Source organism: Mustela nivalis (assembly GCF_964662115.1).
Source record: "Mustela nivalis genome assembly, chromosome: 5".
In the NCBI taxonomy this organism is placed as follows: Eukaryota; Metazoa; Chordata; class Mammalia; order Carnivora; family Mustelidae; genus Mustela; species Mustela nivalis.
The window spans coordinates 100,244,090-100,264,434 of record NC_139024.1 but is presented as its reverse complement, the minus strand read 5'-3'; the positions used below and the strand labels follow the sequence as shown (position 1 = coordinate 100,264,434).

The 20,345-nt window shown below is 35.1% G+C and overlaps 1 protein-coding gene across 1 annotated transcript in view; it reads right to left on the bottom strand.

Moving 5' to 3' along the window:
* GFRAL (GDNF family receptor alpha like) overlaps positions 1-19,804 on the bottom strand; it is a gene marked incomplete at both ends in the record, with an annotated part of 50,529 nt that extends 30,725 nt beyond the window's left edge. The window contains 5 exons of the mRNA XM_082729455.1: positions 2,367-2,617; positions 5,533-5,863; positions 6,688-6,744; positions 18,026-18,178; positions 19,672-19,804. Coding sequence (XP_082585581.1) covers positions 2,367-2,617; positions 5,533-5,863; positions 6,688-6,744; positions 18,026-18,178; positions 19,672-19,804 — 925 coding nt within the window. The remainder of the gene's footprint in view (positions 1-2,366; positions 2,618-5,532; positions 5,864-6,687; positions 6,745-18,025; positions 18,179-19,671) is intronic.
* Positions 19,805-20,345: the final 541 nt, after the last annotated feature.

The window sequence follows — 20,345 nt, the reverse complement described above, 5'->3', positions numbered from 1 at the left end:
AAGGCCATGAACGTTCCTTTAATTCTTCAAAGCTATCACTTGAAACTCCTACTTTTAGTAAGTGATGTTTGAAAAGAATATCTCACAAAGTTTAGTCTAAGTGAGTATAGAAAGTGAAAGAGTTTTGAATCTTCATTTGTCCAGAACATTACATAGTACTTCGATGTTTATGGCTTTTTAAGTGTCCATTTCTCTTGTTTTTCTACAAATGTTTTTGGCTGTGTACAGGTTACAGCAGCTAAACACAATGCACATAAAGTATAACAATGATTAAAAACACATGGGAGAAAAACAGACTCGGAACTGGAATTAGGTTGTCGGAACTGGCATTTTTAGGAACTGATTTACTGCTGACATATAGGATCTTCCTATTTTTTTTTTCCTGGATATCATTTAATATGGAAAAACCTACTTATAAATTACCATGGTAATATAACTGTATTTATTTCTGCTGGTTTAAATTATTTTATTTGGTATTTCCTTCCATAATTCTATTAACCATTCCTTATAAGTACCTTTAGTTCTAACAGAATTATCCACCTAATATTCCATTATTTATGGAATATGGCTCAACACAAGTAATGTTACAATTTTCCACTCTGTATCATGATTTCAATTGAATATGAAATTTGATTTGAAATGGTGCTAATTATAGAAATTGTAAAAATTCCACAGAGACCTCTGTTGGAATTAAAACCATGCACTCTGAGTTGTGTATCTATTATCTAATACACAACAAATCACAATTTTGATCACATTAGTTAATGTGTATCTTTTTAGTATCTAAGAAAAAAGAAAACATTTAAAATGTGTGTGTCTATATATAGTTAAATGGGCATGGTATAGATATATTTGTAACAATATCTGTCAAATTTGTGTAAATATAAAAATCTGGTTTGCAATAAAACAGTAAACATATATGATTTTCTCCTGGGAATAGTATTTGCAGGTTCCATGGTTACAATGAAGAGCCAGTGGGCCTGGGGTTATTTTAAGACATGGATAGCTATAAGGACAAACCCTTGAAAATGGATGACAGAGATGTCTTGAATTAATATGTGATCACATCTTAGATTTTTTTTTTTTCTCTATAAGATGCCTACACATATTTTTGTCAACCACTTGCTTATTCTGAGGCTCTGGACCAATTAGTAAAATTCCTAAATCTCAGTTTTTTAATTCATAATATTGAGTAAATATTACCTTTAAAGAATATGTTTCCAGCCTCTCATTACAGGTAGATGAGCAGACATGTTAAAGACCAAAAGCAGAAAAACTAAATCCAAGAGTCAATGTTTTACAGAGGTTGGGACAGCTGTATTAGATGATTAAATTAATGATCACCCAAAGACTCTATTATAATATAATATAATATAATATAATATAATATAATATAATATAATAATAAAAATATATATCCTTGTATAGTTTCCTCTCATAGTGATTCTAAATTTGGTTATGGGACTTTCTCTGTCCAACAAGACATTAGCAAATGACAGATGTACTTACCAATTATCTGCATCTGTCAGATAATTGGTAAGTACATGCAGATCGGGGCTTACCTGCTGGGAATGCTGATATCACCTGTGTAAGAGTCCAGAGTCAACTGCTAAAGAGGACACATGAGGAGAATCATGCATCCCAGTCAGTAGTGCTTGCTGGATACCATCTTGGACCATCTAGCCTCAGCTGAATCCCTTGATGACAGTAGCTACTTGAGTGGCCCCCAGCAGACCATCAGAAGAACCACACAACTAAGCTAAGCCCATTGTCCAGAATTATGAGCCAATAAGTGGTTATTTTAAGCTTCTACATTTTGGGGTTGTTGTTCATGGTAGATATCTGACATACTCAGTAATCTTGTAGGATAAATCCTGCATGCTGTTGATATTGAAATCAATAAATGATACCTAGGAGTGGCCAACGATATACATTAAAACACATATACCACTTACATATAAATGAGTAAAATGACAAATACACAAAACATAATCAGAAAATACATTTTAAAATGAAATAGCAGGTGCACCAGTGTGGCTTAGTAAATGGTTGGGCATCTGTCTTCAGCTCAGGTCATGATCCCATGGTCCTAGGCTGGACCCTCACATCGGGCTTTCTGCTTAGCAGGGAGTCTGCTTCTCCCTCTGCCTCCTCAACCTGTGCCTCCCCCCCACTGGCTTGTGATCTCTCTCTCTCTCTCAAATAAATAAAACACTTTAAAAAAACTTTTAAAAAGATAAAATGTAATAGCAAACATAAGGTTGTCTTTGTTAAATTTTCTATGCTGGATTATTACTTTGTGCTGCATAGCCAAAAAAAAAAAAAAAAAAAAAAAAAGTATGATTTACTGAATATATATAACTTACCGAAACATGATCTTCTATGAAGCATGTGTTGGAAAATCTTACACAGAGATTCTTCACTTTGTGCAATGGTCCTACAGGTGCACTGTACTTGAAGGACTGTCCCAAAGGTACCAATATAAGCTGCTTTGCAGTCATCACTTCCTGAGCAAATGAGGTCCTGCTGGCTTAAGGTACTGACGCAGAGCTCATCTTCATGGCACTTTCTAGTCACATGCTGCCAACATTTTGACTGAAATGTTCTATAGCGCCTCCTAGAAAGAATCAAGAAATGCAATTCCTCTGAATAATATTATCTTGCAATAGCACGTGATGTTGCCTCAGCTAATGAAAGACTGGCCTCAAACAAAAGACCTTCTACACCCCAGTACATAGCTGAACACAGAGTTAATACATACAGGCATTCTAACAGAGACTGTCAAAGAAGAGAAACCTTGTGAATTATTTTCCTTTTGTGATGAAAGACAGAGGCTAAGTTTAGGATTCCCTGGATGAATCATCCTTCACTACTAATTTTAATTCAATGGGTGATGCTTTGCAGTGTAAACTACTTGGTGGAATTATTAGCAGGATTTTTGAAGCAGAATGTACTTTTGTGGCTAGCATTTGGCCACTGTCTCACACCAAGTGATTTCATATAAGTCTCTTGACCTTTCCAGCCAGTTCTCACACAGGACGGAAGGGACTATACCTTTTTCTCAATATTTCTGAGCAGACTAATGAGAATTTATAAAAACGTTGAGCTTCTCCGGCAGTAAGAGCTAATTTAAAGCAAGAATTAGTTTATTTAATGACTGAGATAACCCATTAGAATGATATCAATTCATAACTTTTCTGACTACGTATTTGATTTGTGCTATACTAGATTTGAATGAAAAGTCTGGAAAATGTACAATAATTTCATTTTTAAAACTTTCACAGAAAGAAGATATTCTCAGTGCAACCAAGGATATTAATCTGCCTACTTAATATTTATCACCTAAAATTACTTCTTACCCTTTCTTGAACAGATCACTGTCAAACAAGCATGAAAACCTTTGAGTATATAGGCATTTATTATGAGCTTACTTGTCCACATGGTGCTACTCCACTTATCCAGAAATATTATTTGTAATAATTTCATATTTTAAGTAACTTTAAAGGAATCAGTTTTTTAATGTAATGGGAAAAATAATCAGTGCCTATTAAAGTTTATATTTAAGAAGTTCCTACAAAAGTTTTGAGCCAGAAGAACAATTTAATGCAGTTAAAAGTTTTATGGAAAATATTATGTAAATCTAAGTGTTGACAGTATGGTTTATCATTTATGAGTTGATAGAGAGTAGTTTGTACCTAGGAGTCATTTACTCATTTTTAAATATGTGTTTTGCTATAGTTAAGTCGTGTGACTTATCTACTCTTCGAAGTTATTTCATTCAGAAAATTAGCTGTGAAATTCAGAAAAAAATGCAAATGTGACAAATGTGATCCTTCTTGCTCTGAGCTATCACACACTAGACTACTCTTCCACATTAAATGTTTATTTTGATCTTCAAGTGATTTTGCTATTTATGGAGTTTTATTTATTTAAATGAAATTAAATAGTCCCAGATTCAAGACACTGGGAAAACTGATATGAAGTTTTTTTTTGAAGAGAAGCAAAATATTAATCCATCTATTAAATTATATAATTTAATGTTGGTTGTTTAAATAAAGTTACTTGACCTGGTAACATCAATGTTACAAATCATTTTGATTCATCAGATTTATTCAGTACTCTCATTCTTTGCTGCATTTTCTTATTCATCCAAAGAGGCCCACTTCACTGTGAATTTCTTACCACACAAAAGATAAATTCATCTTGAATATACAAGGAAATGTGTTAATGAAGACTGTAGTGAGGGAAAGAAAAAAGTCAGTGTTGAATTAGATTTATGGCTCCCAAGAGTAATTACCTGCAAAGGTTCCGTCTAGTCTCAACTAGCAGCAAGAGTAAAAGTTTTAAAAAGTCAACCAGTTCATTCATACTTCTGCTCAACATCCTCCAGAACCCCTCCCTTTCCCTGGGAGCAAAATCCAAGTCCTTAGTGTCCCCCTAAGCCCTATGTGATCTAAGCTTGCCTGCCCCACCATTCCAGTTTAACGTCTAACTGCATCTCCTACTGCTCTCCCCCATGTTCATTGCTTTTTGAACATGCTGTATTTTTTCCTCAACACTGGTTGACCTGTTTGGTATCTCTTTTTTCAGATGCTTACTGAGAGAGGCTCACTTTCCCACATCTTCAAATCTGGTAAAATGCTCCCTACTGGGACCTCACTGTTCGCACTGCAGCTCTTTCTGCCCATTCACAGAGGCACTCATTCTGTCCTCTCCCTTTGCCTGTTAATCTCTACAGCACTCATTACCTTAGACTTTACCTTTTGACTTACTTATTATCCTTCTCCCCCTACTAGAATATAGTTTAGGATTCCCTGGATGAATCATCCTTCACTACTAATTTTAATTCAATGGGTGATGCTTTGCAGTATAAACTACTTGGTGGAATTATTAGTAGGACAAGCATTTTGCCCTTGTGTGCACTGATGACTGAAGAGTAGTAGGTGCTTGATAATTATTTATTTAAATAAACAAATACATGACTGTCATTACTCCCCTTGAAAATCAAGGGTGTGAGGTTGGAAAGAGGAGAATGGGTACATTTCTGACATCATAGCATACATATGTGCTGGGGATGTCCAAACTGGAGTCAAGCTATCTTCTCCTCCCGGATCTCCAGCCTAAGAGAGAAAGATTCATTTTGAGGTTTGAAGAGGTGCCATGTCAAAACTCTATGGCATTTAATGACCTTGAGTCATCATACTAAAGACCTAATTAAACTGACATGCCAGGCAGGTCTCTTTACTAATTCATTAGTCTCACTTGGGTGTATAATTATAATAATACTATTTCATGGCTACCAGATCCTGACACACTGAATTCACTTTTTCCAAAAACATGTTCTGCATTTGAATTTCAAAAAGACACTACACATGTACCCCAGATTGAAAACTACGAGTCGTCTGGCTTTGTTTACATCATGTTGGATGAGGGTGGGAACTCCAGCTAATGTAATGAGATCAAGTGTTAGGACTGGACTGTAACAAATAAGGTGCCGAAATAAGAAAGTAAGGTATGCGTGTTTTTACTCACCTGCATAATTCATCATTTCGGCAGCTGTGAATTACATCGAGGCAAGTAGGGGGTGGAACTATGTTCACTGCACATGGCTTGCTGTGAAGAGCTTCTTTGGACTGCTGACAAGGGATATCAGATTGAGCACAGTCACAAAAAGCCAACATCTGGGCAATGTTAAAAGGCATATTCTGATAGAAGAACCGTATGGCTGCTTGGCAATGTTTCACATCACACAGATTTCCATTTGCTGAGCAAGCTTTAAGGTAAGGGGCCAACTGTGTGTTACAGACCATATCCCCTACACACGCCTCTGCCACTTCCAAACAGGACTGGATTCCTTTGATTCCTGAAAGCAAGGATATGTCCGGGTCATGGAAAAGTAAACACAAATCTGTACATACAGAATCTGCAAAACACTGAGAAGTCTATGAGCAAAACGCAATGATGTACCAATGTGCTACTTGGGGCCAACGTTACTTTCTCCGCAGCCCTCCCCCAAGAGTTAGTATAAATTAGCAGTGGACTATTTGAATCATCTTTCATTTATACTGGGTACATATTGTGATCTAGAAACCATGGGGAGTGTGTAGGGCTAAAACTGAGTGGAAAAAAAATCTTGAGTCCAAGTTTCTCAAACACAAACAATAAATCCTCAGAAATTGCATTTGAGGTCTATAGCTTATGGTGAGTTCATGGGCTCAAATCAAAATGATTTTTGTTCTGTTGCACCTTTTATTTTGGGCAAAAATCTTGACTAAAGGCTCCACAGAGTTATGTATTTATTCTAGCACATAAAGATGTTCATATTCTGGAAAACACAACTACATGTGAGTGCCTCCACAACCCCCCCCAAACATATATACACAAAAACAGCCTCAAACAATTAACTTATGTGATCAAAATACCTGTGAAATTTAACCAAGATCTAGTCTTTGGTTTTAATTATAATGTATTCCTCAGCATAATTGTAAACAGAGGATGGATAGGTGAAACAGTTACTTAGATACATGAATGGAAGAAATACAGTAATTTTGTTGCAATATTAGACTAGTAAAAAACCGCAGAATTCATTTCATATTGGCATATCTTTAAGAAAGCTAGTAACTATGTTTTAAATTATACTGTCTAGTATTTACAGTGTAGATAAAAAATACAATGTATAAATATTACCCTGATAGGGAAGAGTAGTTAGATTCCACTTGGATTGATTATCCTCTTCCATGTTACCTAGAAAGAAAATAAAGAGACTAATTCACTAGTGAACAATTTTTAAATTTAATAGAAGAATGTGGGTTACATTTTTATTTTGTTTTATTTTTTAAAGTATTTTATTTATTTATTTGACAGACAGAGATCACAAGTAGGCAGAGAGGCAGGCAGAGAGAGATGGGGGAAGCAGGCTCCCCGCTGAGCAGGGAGCCTGATGCGGGGCTCGATCCCAGGACCCTGGGATCACGACCCGAGCCGAAGGCAGAGGCTTTAATCTACTGAGCCACCCGGCGCCCCTGTGGGTTAATTTTTAAATGAATAATCAGGAAATAATCTATTTGAGCTCATGTAACACTTATTTAACCCTTGATACACAAAATTAGTTTAAGAAAAACAGCCCCCACACACCCCCAAATATCAAGTGAGTTAAATAGCCCTGCTCTGAGGATTTAGTTACTTGAAGATTTAAACAAATGCTGACTATCAGACCATGTGTACTGAAGTAAACAAAGAATCTGGGGAGAAATTACAGAAGCAATATTGTCTGAATTTAAAAAAAAAATCCTTCCTAGTAGAGTGTTAATTAAATTGAAATACAATTTAAGGATGATTTGCACCTCTGATTATGTTAGTCTCTTAGAATTTCTAGGAATTATAATCACAGAACTAGAGAATTGTGTTGATGGAAGGGAACTCTCTGGTCAGCTACTTCCAAATCTTTCATTCAAGAAGCATTGGCTGAGTCCCTACTATGTACCCAGTGTCAGACTGAAGACACAGATATATAGTCCCTGTCCTGGAGCATCCACAGACTGGCACAGAATACAGAGATCTAATTAAAAAAAAAAATCCAAACAAAATATAAGGAGTGTGAATAGACATGTGCATAAAGTGATAGGGGAAATAGTATGATCAGATTTGCATTTTAAAATAAAATTGAATTGTTGCCATTGACTATTAGGATAGTGACTTCTGTTATGATTTCATGATTCAATTTGTCCTTCATTGAGCTGTCTGCACAGCCTCCCTTCCTGCCCATCTGCTGCCCATAAAAAGAAGGTATAAGCACAAGAAAATTCTTTTTTACCCCCAACTGGGTCCAGAATCTGTTATTTTCTCAATTTGCTACCACATTGGCCCAAGATAGCATGCATTTCTCTGTTGACCTCATCTAGGCCATGGGCTTATTTATCATCTATAAGTGAATAACCACCCCCCTTAGACTTACACCTATTCTACAGATCCCATTTTGTTGTGTCATACACAGAATTTAGACAGCAATTCCATATGTGGGGCTGCTAAATTTGATATATTTACTTGGGTATTTTATATCATTTTTGACTTAACATGTCCCAAACTGACCTCTGACTTCTCTGTCCCTTACTGAAGCTTCTTCCTCCTATGGTTGTTCTTGTAGTAATTAATGAAAATAACGGCAGCCGTATCCTTCTAGTAAGTCAGGACAAAAATCTTGAACTCAGCCTCCATTTCCTTTTTTTTTTTTTTCCTTCCATCCTCACATGGTTTGCTATTAGCAAACTATATCCAGAACTGACAACTTCTCACAGCGGTCCATCATCTATCAATTTTTCTCTGTCATTATAAACGCTTCCTAACTGGTCTTCCTACTTGAGCCTTTGCTTGTCTTCCAGTCAATGATCAATTAAAAAAAAAAAATCAGGATTATTCTTTTAAAAATAGGAACCAGATCATGACAATCTCTTAATGAAAATTCTTCAGAAATTTTCTGTATCCCTGAGGGAAAGAGCCAATGACCTAGAAAGTCCTACCTGATCTTGTCCTTGTTTTATTTCTGATCTTACCTCCCACACTCCCATATTCTTTCTTCTACCTATGTGTCTCCCCTTAGCTCTTCCTCAAACCTCCAGACACAGGTCCAGTTGAAGGCCTTTACCTCCATTTCTCCTGCCTTAACTGCTCTTTTCCCAAATATCCATAAGGTTCATTCCCTTACCTCTTTTAGTCTTTGCTCAAACAGCAACTTAAGAGTGCAACTTCCTGGCTATCCTCTTAAAATTACAAATCACCCACTCAGACCTCTTTTTCCCCCTCTGCTTCAGTTTTCTCCTTAGCACTCATGTTGTTTAAAATATCCATCTTATGTGTGCCTAGGTGGCTCAGCTGGTTAAGCGATCGCCTTCAGCTCAGGTCATGATCCTGGAGTCCTGGAATGGAGACCCGCATCAGGCTTTCTGCTCAGCAGGGAGTCTGCTTCTTCCTCTAACCCTTTCTCATGCTCTCTCTCTCTCTCAAACAAATAAATAAAATCTTTAAAAAAAAATCCATCTTATGTCATTAATCCTTCTAATTTTCTCTTTGTCCCCATACTGGATTCTGTGGCCCAGTACTAAGACACCCCCCAGGCTTTCGTTTCCTCGACTGCAGAAAATTTGGTTGGGTGATGACACAAATCAGTTCCTTTCTAGGCATTGCCATCATTTGAAGAAAGTTGCCACAGATAAGTTGACAGACTTCCCCAGGGGACAGCTCATCCAGAAGGACTAGCCCCGAGGAGTGGGGCAAGGATCAGGTCCCTTTTGTCAATGTTCATTCCATGCCCAAACTTCCTGTGGAATAAACAATATTGGTTGAGGCAGCTACTCTGTATTTCAGCTTCTCCCTCCACCTAATCCTGTTTTCTTTAGTTCCTTCTAGCTTCTGTTCCTAAACCCTCAGCTCAAACACATCTTTTGTGTGCAAACCTCTGTCTCAGAGTCTGTTGCCTGGGAAAATGATTCAAGATGCTCCTCAATGTAGAGTGTAAACTCCTAGAGAGCAACAAGTTGTGTGTTTCGTTTGCTTTTCCTCCAGGTCTGAGCACATGGGCTAAGATATGGTAGGGGCTCAAAAGAAAGATCTATTAAATAAATAAATAAGAGCATGTAACCGCAATTTATCTATTTCTTTAATTTTTGAAATCTCCTAACAAACAACAACGTCAACAACAAACAACTTCTTGAATGAAGGCCAGGTGTTTGTTTTGTTATTGTGTTTTGTTTCTTTAAATCGTGCTGTATAATACCTAGCACATTTAAATGTCTCATAAGTATTTTCCAAATGAATGAATAAGTGAATACAATTAACATTATGCTAAAACCTTTTAGCATTTGCCTTGCTTGCTCTTAATAATCCATTTTGGACAAAGTCATGGCATTCATTTTTTATTTTTAATTTCCTAAGAGAAACAGGCAGAAATGACAAAGCAGGGATCAGAAGTTAAACATTCTTTAATTAATATACGTTCCTAAGTTCTTCTTTAGAATACCAACCTGAAAAAAAGTCCTGTTTGAATCCATCTTCATAGTTGTCACTGAAAGCTGAAACTTGATTCATCTGAGCATCCTGTATACAAATGTCTTCAAACAAACTTTTCCAAATTTCAGTGCACTCTGCTTTTGAAGGGTCGTTGCAATGACAATTCCACAATATCGTTTCTTTCAGGCTTTCTCTTAATGCAGCACACAGGTAGCCTCCATCGAGGGTCTTGCATTGTTCTGATTCCTTCCCGCAGGTTTTCTTAAAATTTTCATACAACAGAGAGCAATGTTCTGATTCTTGGCAAATATGTGCTGCTATGACACAGTCACTCTCTTTTCCAACCATTACTGATGTGTCTTTCTGAGGCAGCCATTGTGTGGTATTTGACTGTCCAGCCAAATGTAAAGACAGTGCTGATTCTTCTTTAATTAAAATTTTAAAAATTGACAAAAAATTAAATAAGTTCATTTACTTGTGATATTTTAATGTTTTACATAAAGTATATAAACTTATTTTTTAAGGCATATTATTTATTTTAGAGACAGAGATGGAGACAGAGTGAGTGAAGGGAGGGGCAGAGGGAAAGGGAGAGAGAGAATTCTCAAGCAGACTCCCCGCTAAGCACAGAGTCCTACCTGAGGCTCAATTCTAGGACCCTCAGATCATGACTTGAGCCGAAATCAAGAGTCCGGCCCTCAAATGACTGAGCCACCCATGTGCCCCTAAGCTTATCTATTGTCTTATCTATCTATTGTCTTTCAAAAACCATTAAAAAAATTTCAAGAGGGCTACAACAAATGATCCTGAATTTCTAAAAATTAGAACACTGATTATTGATAGTTTATATAATCACATAATGGTAATGCTCAATTGCTTTGGATGACATTTGGTTCTTATTTACTTTTGTCCAAAATTTCATTACATTTTGATGATGACTGGTAGAAATCATCAGTTTGGGAACTGGATGAATATCTCTGATTTAAATATAATAAAGAGTAAAAGATTTTTTGCCCAACCCCATGCACCAGTTTTCATCCCCTGGAGGTTTTATTCCTCATTGAGAACACATGTTCTACTAGATAGTTCCAACAAACCCATAATTCTATGAAAAAAAGAAGAGATGAGATGAGAAAAACAACTTCAACATGAGACTCCAAGTCAGCTTAGCATAGGCTTTATGATGTATACTGCCTACTTCTAAAACATCTTATCTTCTGAGGTACTTCAAAAAAGATATCCACAATAAAAAATTCCTTGTCCCTACCATTCTTCCAAAAGTCTTTTTTTTTTCTTTCTTTCTTTCTGGAGTATATGATCTTAAAAAAAAAAGTTTAACTTTTTTTTTTGTTAAATTAGTTTTCTTTTACCTTAGTTTCTACAAGACACCATTATACAAGACAATAATAACATAATGAATTTCATGATATGAAAATGTTTACTTAATAACTGCTAGGGCATCCTTATAAGCACTAGTCTAAGTCTAGCCTCTGTAATGCTGCATATGTTTGAAAACATACACTACTATAGCATTTTGCACATTTCTCAAATAAATCAGGCTCCTTTACTAGAATAGAGGCCATCTCTTCTATTCCTTTTGGCTAGCATGCTTACATCCATAAGATACATCTGATTTAATGCTGTCCTCATATAATTAGTTCTATTACACATTGGTAATTATATATTTTGAAATAATCTGTAAACCTGTCTATATGTTCTATCAAACTGTCTATCTAAATATCTTTCTATTTATATATTTAATTAGCTGGGCTAAATGAAGTAATATGGCTAAATGTCAATTTTACTCTACTATGTTTTCAGCTATCAAGAGCTGGGACTGTTTTAGTCACCTCTTTTTTTTTTTTTTTAAAGATTTTATTTATTTGAGACAGAGAGAGTGAGAAGTTGCAGGTGGGGAGGGGCAGAGGGGGAAGGAGAGCATTTCAAGCAGGCTCTCTGGTGAATGCACAGCCCAATATGCAGGGCTTGTCTCACAGTCCTGAAAGCATGGCCTGAGCTGAAATCAAGAGTCATAAGCTTAACCAACTGAGCCACCTAGGTGTCCCATGTTTTATTCAGCTTTATATCTATCCTTCAGCATTTATAAAATGTCTACACATATTAACTAAATAATAAATACAGAAAGACACATGATTTAGGGTCTCAAAAATATGTTTAATGAATTTAAAGTACTTACACGATATTCATTGGTCATTTACTAAGTATCAGGTATCAGGTACTACACTGGGTACTTTATCATATTAAGAAAAAAGGAAAGAAATGCTATAGCTGATTTGCTCAAGAAGTTTACAAGATATCAATGAAGAATAGAAAAATACATGCCTATATATGTTGGGGAATGTTTTGAGAGTCTAAAGTGGGGAGAGAAGGAAGAAGAGTGGGAAGGGGACCAACGGGGGAGTGGGGAGGGACAGAGAGAGGGAGAGAGAGGGAAAGAGAGTAAATCATGGCTTGCTGGACTAAAGATCAAAGAGTCTAGGAGGGTACCATAGTTAAGATAGGATGATTGATAAGATTTTAATCATTTCATTTCTCACTCTAAGCTCAATGAAAAGCAATCAGCTAATGCTTCCTGTATCCATAACAACTAGGTCTTGTCCATCATGAAGTACATTTGTGAGGCTATGTCAGTGTTCTCTTCTACAATGTTTTTATATTCCTGGCTTATCAATATTGCCACATAGTTGTCTTTAGTAAGTATCTATTGTGTGTGTAGGGGGAATGGGGGGGACTGATTTCAGTTTAACTGATTTAACTTTGTATGTACCTGTTGACTGGTAACTATATTTTTTTAAAACCTGGTGTGATTAGAAGTGGCTAGAGAGATAAAAATTAAGTTGTCTTGTCATGGTGAAACAAAAGTCAATAAATATTTTAGTATTTCAATATGTCTTCATTTCAGCCTACTTCAAAGTCAATAAATATTTTAGTATTTCAATATGTCTTCATTTCAGCCTACTTCAGTCAAAAACTAGTAAAGACCTATTAATTAGCTAAGTAATCTCATTTTGGGCTCTATCATTTTTTATGCCATCTCAGCATTTGTAACTGTTGACTATTTTCTCTCTATCCCTTTCATTGACTTCAAAAACTCTTTCTGTAGTTTTTTCCCATGTCTTTGAAATCTTTTTTCTCTTCAACTAGATCATGAATGTCATTATGAAAATCTTTATATTGTCACTTTATAGCCTTTATAGGCCAATCTTATCTTCCTTCTTATGGCTTTATCTGCTTCTTATAAACATATAACTCCAAAACCTGTATGTCTATTTAATTTTATCTTTTTGTGTGTGTGTCTATTTTAGATTACTCTCTTCAGGGCAAGATCCATGTTTCCATATGCAAACTAGATGACACACATTCCTTCAATTCTTTTTTGAAATTATTTGTATCATGTAAAACTTAAAACAAAATGTTAACATTCCTAACAGGAATGTTCCAAAGCACGCTACAGATGCAATGTCTCCAAAATATTACTCATCATCTCTGTCCCCAATCCTGTACTTTATTGCTTCTTCCCTATCTCAGTGTATCACGGTATCCTGTCCCAAGCCAGCAACTTGTAGAACATACTTCATACCTTTCATACTCCTCATATTCAACTGTCTCCAATGCCTATCAATTATAATTCATAAACATAACTTACTTTGGCTATCTCCTCATAGTCCTCAGCACCAATGTGTTAGTTTAGGCATGCATCACCTCTCTCCCACGTGATTTTGATGGCCTTTTAATTGACATCCCTGGCCTGCATCTTTCCCTCCCCTTTGTTCTGTCCTTTGCACTCCTGCCAGTGATACCCTTTGAAAAGCTGATTCTGCATTCCTCTGTTTAAAATGCATTAAGAGCTCCTTGCAATAACAGTTTGAAGTCTAATCCCTTTAGAAGGATCTCTAAGTTCAGCTTTCCTCCTTCTTAGAACATCTGGTTTCTTTCCAGCATCGTTTCCTAATACTGCTCTGTTCTACAGATCAGCTTCACAAAGGATTTGTTTCTCCTCAAATGTGTTCTGCTTCATTCTATTTCCTCTGTATAGAACATCCATGTTGTCTAATGAGCCAAATTTACCCTAAAATCCCAAGTCTGTCATTTCTTCTATGAAACCTTCTGAGTCACCGTTCTTTATTCGTCTATAACTTCAAGTACTTTGTGAAGGAGAGAGAGGGGGAGAGAGAGAAAGGGAGAGAGCGAGAGTGTGTGTGTGTGATCTAGCATGTTTCATATTGAACAGGTGATCAGCACTTACCATTTTAATTAAGAATTGAACTAAAAGTAAATAACAAAGGTACCTTGGAAATCCTCAAACATTTGGAAATTAAACAATAGTATTATAAATAAACCATGAATCAAAAAAGAAGTCACAAGGGAAATGAGAAAACATTTTGAACTGAATAAAAATGAAAATACAACATACTAAGATTTGTGGACGTGACTAAAACAGTACTTGGGAAGGAGATTTATATAATGAAATGATTATAGGAGGAAAGACAAAAATCTCAAGTCAATGATATAAGCCTTTATCTTAAGAAGCCAGACAATGAGGAGCAACTGCAAGTCAAATCAAACACAATAACCAAAAATAATGAGCAAGACTGCGAGACAGAGAGAGACAACGAAGGAGGAATACACAAGTTCATCAGTGTCTGAAGGAAAGAGAAGATACCACTGTAACACCTATAGACACTTAAAGGACAATTTGGGGATAATAAGAACTTAGCAGAGAGATAGAAAAAGGTAAAAAATAAATAAATAGAATGGAAACTCTAAAAACAAAAATTCAACATAAATCCAACAAATGGGAACATTCACTGAAAGATACGAACTACCAAACTCACTCAATAAGGAATAGGTAAGTGAAACAGTCCTATAACAACTAAACACATTGAACATTTTAAAGCCGTCTAATAAAAAATAGCCCAGATATCTGCACTGGTGAATTAAATCAAACATTTAAGGAAGAAATAATACTAATTCTTTGTATCCTGCTCTAGAATAAAGAATAGGAAGAAAAACTTCTCAACGCATTAAGAAACCAACATTATTCAGACAATAAAATCGAGAAATACACTACAAGAGAACAATATTCCAATATCCCTCATGAACATAAATTAAAAACCCTTAATAAAATATTAGCAGATTGAATCAAATAATATATAAAATGAATAATACATCATCACTGAGTAGTATATAGCCTCAGAATAAAGGGTGAGAACAAACGTTCACAAATCAACAATAAAATTCACCATATAAAAGAAAAGTAAAACAATCATTTCGATAGAGGCAGGAAAAGTATTTGAAAAATTTAACATTTGTTTATCCATTCATGATAAAATCTCAAAGCTAACGGGGATATAAGAAGGAATTCTTCAGCCTGATAAAGGGAACCTGCAAAGGACCTACTGCTAAAACCATTCTTCATGGTGCAAACCTAAAGCATTTCTCTGAAGACAGATAAAAAGCAAGGATGGCCACTCCCAAGGATTCTATTTAACATCATCTAGGAGGTTCCACCCAGAACCATAGAGCAAAGAAAAGAAATAAAGGCCTACAGATTGGGAAGGGAGAAATAAAATTCTGTCTACTCACAGATATGAATATTTAGATCTATACGGACAGTCCTATAGATTTTACCAAATAAAAGATACATAAGAAGTAATCAGTGAGTTGAGCAAGTTACAGGATATAAGGTCCAGATAATATATCAATTTTATTTTGATAGGTTCTCTATACTCAATAAGTTACTATTTACAACAGCATCAAAAAATGAAGCATATTTGCATATATCAACACAATGTAAGAATTATACACTGAAAACTACAAAATATGATAAAAGAAATCAAAGAGATCTTAAATGCAGTCAAATGCTCTACCCCTGAGCTATACCCCCAAAGAGATCTTAAATGAATGGGCAGACATATCATGTGTCAGTTCTATCCAAACTGATATATAGTTTCAATGTAAGCACCCCAAAATACTAATTTTTTTATAGAACTGACAATTCGGTTGTAACATGTATATGGGAAGTCAAAAAAATAGCCAAAACAATTTTTAAAAAGAACAAAGTTAAAGGAATTATATTACTTGATTATAAGACCCCCCCATAAAGTTAAAATAAGTAAGACCGTAGAGTATTGGCAAAAGTACAGATATACAGATTATTGAAACAGGAGAAGAACTCTAGAAATAGAGCCACTAATACCGCCCAAATGAGTTTTGAAGGTGAAACTCATAGTCTCTTTAGCAAATGGGTTAGAACAGTTGTTTATCCTTACAGGGGAAAAAAAAAAAGGAAAAAACAAAAGGAATCTGACCCATCATTTGTACTAAAATCAAAAATTAACTCAAAACCTAAACTACATTAATTTCTAGACCATATGAGAAATATTTCTGTGATTTGGGGTTGGATAAAGATTTCTTAGACACAACATCACAGGTATTATTCAAGAAAAAAAAGTTGGCATCTTGCACGTGAAAAGAAAAGAAAAGAAAAGAAAAGAAAAGAAAAGAAAAAACTGGTTATAATTAAAGTTTAAAAAGCAAAAGACTTCTTTCTGGGGGAAGATATTCCTAAGGAAGTAAATAAAAAGACATAGAGGGGAAAACATTGTTTCCAGAACACATGTTCTGATAAATCCTATTTGATACAGAGAAGCAACTCTTAAAACCCAGTAAAGAAATCAAAACTCAAATTTAAAATGAGCAAAATTTTGAAGAGATGTTTTACTAAATAATGTGTACAGATGACATGTAAGCACATGAAAATATGTTCAACATTACTATTATTTGAGTGGAAATTAAACCTACAATGTGAGACTATTAAATACATATTAGGATGGCCCCCAAACAAAAACAAGTAAAAATCAAAATCAAGTGAATGTGGAATGACTGAAACTTTTATACATTGATGCTTACATCAAATTTGGAATATAGTATGGAAGCTCTCCATAAAGTCAAACATACACTTTACCATATAAACCAACACTTTCTTACCCAAGAGAAACAAAAGCTTCTATTTGTAAAAATCTTGTATGTGAGTATTTATAATTTCTAAAAATCTGGAAACAATGCAAATCACTTTCAATGATGAATGGATAACCAATGTGTGGTATACAATGGACTAGTACTGATAAAAGAAAAACTTGTACATGAAACATTGGTGAACCTCAAATGCATTATGCTAAAAAAAAATCAAACTCAAAGGCTACATGTTATATAATTCCATTTATGTAAAATTCTGGAGAAAGCAAAACCATGGAACAGAAAATTGTCCAGTGAGCTCACCATGTATGATTTGAGAGGTGGAACAATGAGGCCATGCATGATAGATGAGAGGGAAATGGGATATTGGAAGAAATGGTGTATTTCTTAGGAAATGAGAAGTTGACTGTGAAAGAAGAGGCAAGGACCCCATGACAGCATGTGCATTCCCAAGCTGACCACTTTTCAGAGAGCGCAGAGGGACATTGAGAATCCAAACATTGATCACTTTAGAACCATTTTATTCCACATATCCCTTTGAGAATCTTTATGAACTCTTAAGGACACACGCAGAGTACTTTGATGGCCACTACCTCAGTGTCGGCCTGGCTCTTTGAACAGGTAGTAAATAAATGCATATTAAATGATTAAATGATCCTACTGAAAGGCAAGTATAATTCTAGATACATGGTTATATTTTGGACTTTCTCTAATATCTCTAATATCTTATTTGTCTTCTATCATTTAGATCTTGTGCAAACCCCACAAATACATGAATTGATCAAGTGAATCTATAATCCTAATGAATTATAATTGAATGAAGCTTGCAATTATGGTTAGCAACTTCAGAAATATGTTAGGCACTTACTGAGATCCACAGCTCACTGAACCTTAAATTACACAGAGAACTGATCAAATTATCAAGAAAGGAGAATTAATTAAATTACATAGATGTGGTTAATTTTGAAACTCTACTTTTCTTTTTCATGACTGTAAATATTTCTGTATAACAATTTATTGTTACCTGATTCATTGATGCATGGTTCCCCAAGCAATTTGTTAATAGTACAATAGAGGTTATCAGTGCAGAGACAATCTTCAAATTGGAAATTACTTTCCACCAAGGACTGGATGCTCAGGTTACAGTTTGATGAGTCCTTCATCGTGCAGAGGTTACCTGGGTTTTAGTCAAACATATAATATTCCTGATATTAATCTGAATATTGTCCTATCCCAAATGCTTTTAATGTATTAATCTGAGTAATTCATTATTATCATAAGATTTTCTGGGGTTGTTGCAAGAGGTCCACAGAAGTGACTTTTTAAGCACAAAATTTCTTTTTACTGACTTTCTCCCTAGCATTTACTTTCTAAAATAGATTAAATCTTGCTGTATTTTAAAATGACTTTGTCCCCACTTAGAATGCCAATTTTTACTCTTCAATATTAATCAAGGCTGTCCTTATATGAGGTGATCAGAATGATCTATAATCTTCACCACTCTGTCAGTTTAGCTATTTTATTTGCCATTTGTCATAATATTCTATTTTATTTTGTATGTCATTCTAAGATTATAATAACAGACATGCAGGTGGCTCAGAATTTACCATGAGAAACGAAGTGGTCCTGACAGTAAGCACTCAGTAAATATTATTGAATAATGAATCTTTCATAATTACCAGTATTTCATTTTCTGCTTTAATTTACAAAGCCATATTTATCTACCCAACAATTTTCTTTACTCATTTTTCTGAATAAAACTACTTGAATTCATTTCATCTGTGTATTTGAAAATATTTCTATTTCAGCTTCATGCATGGGATAATTATGCAAATATTACTGCAATTCACTGAAAATGACTTGCTATTTGTATACTGAAGTAAATGTTATAATTCATGACACATTGAAGTAATATTTTAAATTGCCTTATGAAATATAATAAGAAGCTTCATCATCAAAACCAATAAGAATTTTTTTTTGTCATTGTCTTCTAGTCTCATCTTAAAGTTACTGTGTTACTTTGAGCAAATTATGCCTTTAAAATTCTTTTCCTGAACTGTAATAAGAATGTTGGGTTAGATAGCTGTAACTGTCTTTGGAGTTCGAACATTCTCAACACTTTGGGACTTTCCTCAAATATTTGGAATGTAGGACAAGTTAAAAATAAAAAAAAAATATTTTAAATTGTTCTTGACACAGTTGGAAAGGAAGATAGCATATCTTCTGCAAGAAAATAAAATGTGAATTACAACATGTGTAACAGGTATTACACACATACAAACAAGTAACAGTGCTTTTGATCATCACAAATGTTATTTTTCCTATTTTATCATTGAGATATTCACTTGTAAGCAAAAAAAATGTTGTCATACTTCTGACAAGCATACATATAATTATAACATTGCATGTGGTGACGTAAGTAAAAAAATAAACTAAAAAAAACCCCTGAAGTCTTCCATAAAGCTACCCACAGTGCAGTAGGACTCTTGAGTTTTTGTAACCACATTTATTAATAAGCAAGTGAAGGTAATCATTGTAATATCAAGTCTGAGTTAAGTTGTTTATAGAGCAAAGCTAGCTTAGTTCCCAGGATAGTGACAGAAAATATCCAAATCTATTTTTATCTCAGTAAAAGGAAATAATTTGAGTATGGTTTCAATAATATTTTACCTGAAACATTGCAGGAATCTTCCATTAGTCTCCATGCATATTTACACCCATTTGCATCACTTAGGCATTGCTCTCTTAAATACTTGCAATCAGTCATTTGGGGAGTAGATTCATGTTCCAAGGACAGTGCCATAGCTGAAATAACAACAGTAACAGAACAACAACAGCAGCACCTTGGCAATATTGCAGCATGGCATTTGTTTACCTCGAAACTAAGTTATTGATGCTAAAGAGCAGAGTTAATAAGAATACAATCTAATACAATCGTTACAAGGGTGGACTGGCTCTTAGCTTTAGTTCTAGTTATAGATTTGAGTTTCTCCTCTAGAAGATTCTTCAATGAAGAGTTTACATTTGTGGGGCGCCTGGGTGGCTCAGTGGTTTGGGCTGCTGCCTTCGGCTTGGGTCATGATCTCAGGGTCCTGGGATCGAGCCCCGCATCGGGCTCCCTGCTCCTCAGGAAGCCTGCTTCCCTCTCTCTCTCTCTCCCTCTCTGCATGCCTCTCTGCCTACTTGTGATCTCTGTCTGTCAAATAAATAAATAAAATCTTAAAATCTTAAAATCTTAAAATCTCTCATTTGATGCCTTTTCGTTCCTCAATTTGTATTTTTATGACTTACTCTATTGAAACATCTCCTTAAACTTCTCTATTCATCTCCAAAACGTCAAGCTT